We start from the raw sequence: 8970 nt of genomic DNA on the forward strand, positions 1-8970 counted from the left end.
CCAACACTCTAAGCGCTACACTGTAGTGGCTCAGAATAGTCAGAATAATTTATTCAGTTAATCAGATTCAATGCTTAATTTGAGTTGCAGCTTGACATCTTGGACAATAAAAAAGATATAACAACCATGTAGGTTTTGAAATCAGTTTCCCATTCATCAACACTTCACTCTTGAGCATCCCTTACATACGACTGAAGTTAAGGGTCAGGGGTTTAAAGATAGAGGGAAAATAATGGTAGGAAATATAGACAATTGCATCACTTGTTTTGTAAATCAGGATTTGCAAATCCTCATGGTCATGTTCTCCAAGGAGGGACTCTCTGAAACACTACAGAAAGCACTGAGGTGCAATTGATCCTTCTTTGTCACAAACTATAAATCATCTACTAAAGACCGCACTTCAACATTTTGACACTTTCGTCTTCCAGACAAAGACAGAGGTGAGTAGAATCCTATTAGCTCATCCTCAGTGCAGACTAGGGCACATATTTCAGTTCTGAAAGACTGAAAAAAGGTTTAATACAGCGGTGGGATTAATGAAGACATGGTTATTCTATGAAAAAATAGGTAGCATTCATAGGTAAGAGATAGTAAAGTTGTGTTTCAAAATTCTGGGAATCTCATAAAAAATCTGAGCTCTCACCAAAGCCAAATGATTTTTCATTGATGCTAGATGGTGTGTATTTTGCTTTTCATAAATAAAGTAGAAGCATTATGGATCACAAAAAGAAAACATCATAGATAAGGTCCTTTATGCAACCACACCAATGAGAATTTGCTTGTTGTTGTTGTTTGTTTAGTCGTTTAGTCGTGTCCGACTCTTCGTGACCCCATGGACCATATCACGCCAGTAATTTGCTTATCTATATCTAATATTTGCTTATTTATATCTAATATTTGCTTATTTATACCTAATATTCATATCTAAGAATTTGCTTATTTATATCTAATAGCAAGGTTGCCCTTATGAGCTATAGTTAGGATTTGATTCTGCTTTCTCATTCTTGATTCAACAAGAAACCAAGATGTGTCTTTGCTGAGATGCTCCCCATGCTCCCTGCCAACTCTAAAATTCTATGAGTACTGTACTGGGGAGAATGAATGATGTCAGTTGAATGTCTACTGCTGGCATCACTCATTTCCTCATATTGAGAAAGGGGGCAAACCCCACATACAGTTGCCTGCATATTCCCTCAACCAACAGATTTCATTCTCATTTCTAATTTTAGGTGTTACAAACACCTCTTCTGGTGCTGCTAAAACACAATAAAAAAAGCTACTCTTCAAGAAACTGTTTGTGGAAATATTAAAGAATTAATATGGCCAACCAGTCTACAGTGACAGAATTTCTTCTGATGGGGTTTTCCAGTGACCGAGAAGAAGAACTGTTTTACCTTGTGATATTTCTCTCCATTTACTTAATAGCCTTAGTGGGAAATTTCCTCATCATCATTGCTGTTGCTCTGAACCACAAACTGCACAATCCTATGTACTTCTTTCTGGTCAACCTATCATTATCAGACATTTGCTGCATCTCAACCACAATCCCCAAATCCATAGCTGCTTCTTTGTCAGATGACAAAAGGATTTCCTTTGCTGGCTGTGTTGCACAGGTTTTCTTAGTTTTGACTTTTACAGGTTCTGAGCTTGCCTTGCTCACGATCATGGCTTATGATCGCTATGTTGCAATCTGCCATCCTCTGCAGTATGAGCTAATCATGAACTGGGATGCCTGCATCCAAATGGCAGCTGCTTCCTGGATAAGCACCCCAATACATTCATCGTTACATACCATTATCACTTTCAGGCTTCATTTCTGTGGGTCCAATATTATTGGGCAGTATTTCTGTGATATTCCTCAGCTGCTAAAGATTTCTTGTACTGACACAAAGCTTAACCAAATTTTGATTTTTGCCATTGGGATTATAGTAGATTCATTTTGTGGAGGGTTCATCTTTGTTTCCTATGGCTACATCTTCTCTGCTGTGCTGAGAATCCCATCTGTTCAAGGCAGATATAAAGCTTTCTCTACCTGCATTCCTCACCTGACTGTCTTTTCTATATTCGTCATCACAGCTGTGTTTTCATACATGAGACCTGAAGAACTTTCTTCTACAATGATGGATTTGCTCTCTGCTGTATTGTATAATGTTTTGCCACCACTACTGAATCCCATTATTTATAGCTTGCGGAACAAAGACATCCAAGAGGCCGTGTTGAAAATACCAAAAAGAATTAGATCTCTCCTAGCATGATTTCTTGCAGGGTGTCTCATACACATCATAAGTCCTGTGCATTGCATAAAAATGCAAATGTCAGTGAAAATACCATAAAAATGCATTTTTTATGTAATTGTGTGTTGCAAATAGAAGTGTATTGGGCAGATTTGCATTTAAATGTTTATATTAGGAACGTTTCAATACACAAAAAGCCTGATGAGTTTTCATTAGGACATTACACACACACACACACACACACACACACACACACACACACAGTATGACAATGTGGAAATGTGAGGAACTGGATCGAATGCTAAGAAACTAAAAGAAAATGAAATTGACACATTCAACCTTGCTACTCCCAGCCTGCTAAATTGGGTTTCTTTTTGAGTGGGGGTGTTAGGTGGGAGGAAGGGTAGAATAAGTCTTTGCACAAGTGATGAGGTCTCTGGACCACATTTGAATCCAATACTCTGTCCTGAGTTTCTCACATAACTGTGGCCCTCCTCCTTCACTGTTTTAGAGGTGTGTTATTCTAGCACCATACTTCCTAGGTCATGCATGTCGGTGTGCATGGTTAATTTTATTGGCATTTCTTTCTTAAAAGAGCTATATCAGTTCAGTTCAATGAGTATCGGAATACTTAATGTGTTTATTAGTAGTAGCTGTTTTGAGTCCGTATCATACACAAACACACACATACAAGTTCACTTTGGTTGCTTTATGTTGGCTTGAGGATTAGGTGCAAATTTTGATGGGTTTTTTACCTAAGATTCTTGGTGCAGTATTCCTGAATAGATTCATTTTGTGGAGGGTCCATCTTTGTTTCCTATGGCTACATGTTCTCTGCTGTGCTGGGAATCCCATCTGTTCAAGGTAGATATAAAGCATTCTCTTCCTGTACCCCCACCTGACTATTTTCTTTATTTATTAGCAGAGCTGTGTTTTCATACACAAAAACTAAAGTGATTTCCTCTGCAGATTTGCTCCCTTCTGTACTGTATACTCTTTTGCCACCATTACTGAATCCCATAATTATCTATAGCTTCAGAAACAAGAACATCCAAGAGGCAGTGCTGTAAATACCAGAAAAGGTAAAAGGTCTTCAATTATGTTTGTGTAAGCTGTGTCTCACACTCATTCCAGGTTATTACACAGGTTTCTAGCGCCCACTTTTGTGTGATGTCCCTTAATTCTGGCTTTTGTCCTGTTTTACAGCTTACACTTTGTTAAAATGTGCATAGGTAAAGGGACCCCTGACCATTAGGTCCAGTCATGACCGACTCTGGGGTTGCGGCACTTATCTCGCGTTATTGGCCGAGGGAGCCGGCATACAGCTTCCAGGTCATGTGGCCAGCATGACAAGCCGTTTCTGGCAAACCAGAGCAGCGCACAGAAACGCCGTTTACCTTCCCGCCGGAGGTATTTATCTGCTTGCACTTTGATGTGCTTTCAAACTGCTAGGTTGGCAGGAGCTGGGACCAAGCAACAGAAGCTCACCCCATCGCAGGGATTCGAACCACCGACCTACTGATGGGCAAGCCCTAGGCACAGTGGTTTAACTCACGGAGCCACCTGCGTCCCGGAACATGCTATAGTGTGGGCTAAAAATTCATCTTAAAATATATAGATAGATAGATAGATTAGAATGAAGCTCTTGCTCATATTATGTACCTCCCTTGGCTTCAGAAATGAAGTTCCCAAATGCAAGAAGTGCTCACAAAACATTTTTATGTACAAAACTAATATGGGGGGGGGGGTGAGTCATGACAAAGAACTGAAAAATGTGTATTTTACCAGAGAAGTGTGTACAGAAAGTGTACAAAATGGATGCAATTTAAATGCAGAGATTTTGTTCATTTAAAAAAGGGGGGAAGATCAGCACAAAAAGAGGATGGACTTGACCTATCACTGATTATGTGCCTTTATTTCAAATAAAGAAAAATGAAAGGACTGCACCCTCACTCATTTAAAGGTAGAGTAATAATACTCAACCAAATGTAGAGATTTTTCACAAGTTTCACATTTGCTTTCATTTTTCACCTCCATTTTTACGCAATCTATCTAGAATTTGGCAACTATGCTGCCCTGAGAGAGAATACTCCTGAATTTGCCAATTGGGTGGAAAACACTTAAGTTACAGGCAGCAGAAAATACGATGGCTCTCCACAAATACAAAAACAAGAACTAATACAATTTAGAAAATCAGCTAAGCTGTTTTTGAAGAGTGGGAAAGTAGATATTCAATTTTAGTTTGCATCTTGAATTCCTTTTCAGAAGCAAAATAGTGCAAAAACTGGTGAAAATCAGATGATTGGCCGCTATGCCTTTAAATCCTTTAAATGTGTTGAGACTCCCATTTACTGTGCACTGACTGTGTTTCCTTTGTTGGTTTTTTTTATTCAGGTTCTTATAATGCTATCCAAAACACATATCTCTGTACCTTTGAAATAACATATGGCTGTTTAATGTATTGCTTCATGCCACCCCAAATATCTGAGCCGTGCAAGATCTCAAAGGTTCCAGGGTTTGTGTTTCCCTTGGAATGAGGTGTAGTAGAGACTGTGTTTTCTATAGGTTAAATGGTTTATTTAAACATATATACAACCTGAGTCTACATTGCAGGGTTCCCACGGCCGCATTCTTCAATGGCGGGTGCTCCGCGAAGCCCAGCTGGTCAGCGGGCGTCCAGGAGAAGACAGCGACGCGGCCTGCGGCAGCGGTGACCTGTGGGGGGGGCGGCAGGCCCTCCCCCGGCCGCAGTGTCATATTTTTTTAAAAAACAGGCTTTGATAGGGCCCATTTCGGCGGCGGCCGCTCCAACAAGAGAAGGCCTAACAAATAAGGCTTTAAAAATAAATAAATAAATAAATAAATAAATATCCATCCTCTTTTGCAATAAATAAATAAATAATTTAAAAATAAAATAAAAATAAAAATTGTCAAGCCGCTTTTGCACCAGCTCTTTGTTATTGCTGCTGTCAATGGACAGCCCCAGCTTACAGTTGCCCAGCTGGGCTGCGGGTGTCGTGCTTTGCATTGCATTGCGAGGGTTGGACTAGATGACCTCCCTGGTCCCTTCCGACTCCAGGCCCGATGGGCTAATGTGCTGTGTTCCTTGATTTCAGTCGGCATGTATTAATCTTCATTTTCTTTACACAGTTTAGCGTGTGTGTGCGCAGTGAGGTTGGTTGGTTCTGTCCTGAGTTTATGTTCTTTAGCAGGCAAAACAAACAAACAAATAAACCAACAAACAGCTAATTCAATAGGGGTAATAAATTTAATCAGCCTGAAATTCAAGAGTGACTGTAGCAGTGGTAGTCGTCCTTGGTCGCTTTAGATCACAAGTCATGGCCACCGGTCAAAAAGAAAGCTCCCCTCCCCGTGTGGTTGGGGGTGCACCCAAAGCCACAGCAAGGGGCACCCTGAGTAATGCGGTTAAGGCAGCCAAGCGAATCAAAAAAGGGGCTTTATCTTCAGGGAGGAAGGTTCCTCCCATGAAACTGGTACTCAGCAAGAAAAAGGTGAGGGAGGATCAATTGGAGGGCCCCTCCACTTCTGAGGCTAGGCTCTACAGGGCCTCCCCTAAGGGAAAATGACCCGTTTCCCCAGTTGAGTCGCTTTCAGACAGCAACTCCTCATTGGCTCACCTGGCACGCCTGACAGCCGGGGGGTAGCCCCCCATCATCACATAAGGGTGACAAAGCAGATAAAGGAGGATATAAAGATTTGGCTCACATTCCTGCAGGAGTATAATGGGGTCTCATTTTGGCAAGAAGTTGTCGACCCAGGGGTGGAACTCCAGGTCCATTCGGATGCCTCTGGCTGCCATGGCTTCGGTGTGTTCTTCAGGGGCCGCTGGTGTGCACACCCGTGGCCGCCCGCCTGGCATACAGCGGGCATCACTCGCGATCTAACATTTCTTGAGTTCTTCCCTATTCTAGTTGCCATACGCCTCTGGGGAACCCGTTTCGCAAATTCCAGGGTATGTTTCTGGTCTTACAATCAAGCGGTGGTAAGAATCATATCCCGGCAGTCCCCTAAGTCTGCCCGGGCTATAAGGCTGCTGCGCCTATTTGTGCTTGAGTGCCTGAGGCACAATATTTCCTTCACAGCCCGCTTCATACCTGGTCTCAATAACAACATTGCTGACGCATTATCTCGTTTCAAGATGGAGCATTTCCACGAGCTGGCACCAGATGCAGCCCAGACCCCGGACGCCTTTCCAGACGAGCTGTGGGAGACTGGAAGCGAGAAGGGAACCAGGGAGTATTGTCAGCCTTAGCCCCCTCCATTAGACGTTCCTATTCCAGGGCCTGGGACGCCTTTGGGCGTTTTCGTGGCTCCAAAACACGGCGCGCAACCGAGGGGGAAGTACTTCAATTCCTAGTTCTCCTGAAGCACAGGGGCCTGGCCATAAAAACTCTAATGCTTTAAAGGGCAGCTATATCCTTCTTTTGCAAATTCCTTCATTGGCCGGATCCATGTGACACATTTAACGTCAAGAAGTTGCTGGCGGGCTGGCGTCACATCATCACTCCGCGCCAGGATGGCAGAAAGCCCATTACCATCGACATCCTGAATTTAATTTGGGGAAAAAATTACCAGAGATTTGCTGGTCAAATTTTAAGACACATCTCTTTCAAGCAGCATTCTCCCTGGCCTTCTTTGGGGCTATGCGTATCGGAGAGTGTTTGGCAACCGGGGCACGTCAAGCAGGGTTGAGTGATTCAGATGTCAAGTTCTCCAGGGACACTGTTAATATCAAAATTCGGTCCTCCAAAACAGATCAGCTGCGAAAAGGTTGATGCTCGCTCCAACAGGACAAGAGGGTGCCTGCCCCTATAGGGACTCTCACAGTTTTTACAGGGTCCGGCCAAAATGCAGGGGGCCTTTCTTCATTCATGCTAATATGTGGCCTTTATCGCGGTTTCAATTTACAGCAGTCTTGCGCAAAGTCCTAGCAGCCTGTGGAGCAGATCCCCAAGGATACTCTGGACATTCCTTCCAGATCGGGGCCACCACTTCAGCAGCAGTCCAGGGTTGGTACCCAGCCCGCATCAAGACATTGGGGCGTTGGCGCTCAGCTGCATACAAGAGCTACATTCGCCCTGGCTCCTCTTCCTTAACGCTTACAATTTAACTTTTTTGCAGGTTTGCCCTTCACGAAGATCTGGGTGGTTGGGCACAGCTTCGTTCATTGGGCGGCGGAACATGCCCCGCCACAAAAAGGGGGTCTTCACCTCAACATTCACCCCAAAATACGCATTTATCGGATGGGCCACCGGGGCATGCGGTGGTCAGGCATGATGCCCTCGTTTAGTAAGGCCGCAGCGATGCCTGGCCCCCCGGGAGTACTGGTGGTACACCTGGGGAAAAATGATTTGGTTGAGCAAAAAGGCATTGCCCTTACCCCTGCGGCTAGGGCAGATATAGAGAAGCTGCACACCTTATACCCAACAATGGCAATAGGCTGGTCCAATCTAATCCCCCGCCTGTGTTGAAGGGGGGTTTCCAATCCTTCTCGCATTAACTACGCGATGCAAAAAATCAACAGGGCTATGCACAACACCATGAGGAAAATTGGGGGATTCTTTATCCCACACCCCACCATTAGGGCGGATGCGGCGGGCATGTTCAGAGCTGATGGGGTGCATCTGACACCACTTGGGAATGACCTCTGGCTAAATGATGTGTGGCAGGCCCATCATGTTCTGATGTCAGAGTACGGATCATGGTCACTTGGTCGTGGGGCTTGGCGGCGAGGCCCTTAAGGGCCTCGGGTGGCGGTTTTAGACCTTGGCAAGGTTTCCTTTGGTCTATCTTCAAGTTGGGTGGGATGCAATCAGGCTCCCTTCCTATGCGGCAGCGTTGCAGGGGCCCATTTAAAAGGGCAAAATCGGGAGTCCCTGGCCCTGGAGCGGCGGCTTGTAGGTCAAACTCACGGATGGGGTTAGTGGAAGGGCATGGTGTGTAAGTTTGCGCTTTACAGTCCCCTCTCACTGGCCTCATCAACCTGCATATCCTCAGACAGAGGGACTGAGAGGGTTACCTGCCAAGGCCTGGGCCAGGTTTCCCACTTCCTGAATTCCTGACTCTTGACTCTTTATTGGGGAAGGGGGTAGGCACCACAGACAGGACTTAGTGTGTGTGTACGCAATATCCGCCCTCCCCTCAGGTGGGTGGGGTTTGTGACACCGTGCGGGGCTTACCTGGCTGGGGCCACCCACCTGAGCGCCTTGGCCTATGACCCACCACCTGGCCAGGTAGGACAAAGGACGCCTGGCCGGAGGGGGCGGAGTAGGGAAATAATGGTAATATATAGACAATTGCATCACTTGTTTTGTAAATCAGGATTTGCAAATCCTCATGGTGATGTTCTCCAAGGAGGGACTCTCTGAAACACTACAGAAAGCAGGGAGGCTCAATTGATCCCTCTTTGTCACAAACTATAAATCATCTACTAAAGACTGCACTTCAACATTTTGACACTTTCGTCTTCCAGACAAAGACAGAGGTGAGTAGAATCCTATTAGCTCATCCTCAGTGCAGACTAGGGCATATATTTCAGTCCTTAAAAGACTGAAAAAAGGTTTAATACAGCGGTGGGATTAATAAAGACATGGTTATTCTATGAAACAAATAGGTAGTATTTATAGGTAAGAGATAATAAAGTGGTGTTTCATAATTCTGGGAATCTAATCAATAATTCTGAGCTCTCACCAAAGCCAAATGATTTTTCATTGAT

The 8970-nt window shown here is 44.3% G+C and overlaps 1 protein-coding gene across 1 annotated transcript; it reads left to right on the top strand.

Annotated features, from left to right (window-relative positions):
- The first annotated feature begins 1233 nt into the window (after positions 1-1233).
- LOC118077882 (olfactory receptor 14A16-like) lies at positions 1234-2255 on the top strand. Its single transcript, XM_035101607.3, has one exon. It carries the CDS (start codon positions 1320-1322, stop codon positions 2253-2255), a length of 936 nt encoding a protein of 311 aa, XP_034957498.3. The 5' UTR covers positions 1234-1319.
- The last annotated feature ends 6715 nt before the right edge of the window (positions 2256-8970 follow it).

This window comes from Zootoca vivipara, chromosome 12 (assembly GCF_965207765.1).
Source record: "Zootoca vivipara chromosome 12, rZooViv2.hap1.1, whole genome shotgun sequence".
Taxonomy (NCBI): Eukaryota; Metazoa; Chordata; class Lepidosauria; order Squamata; family Lacertidae; genus Zootoca; species Zootoca vivipara.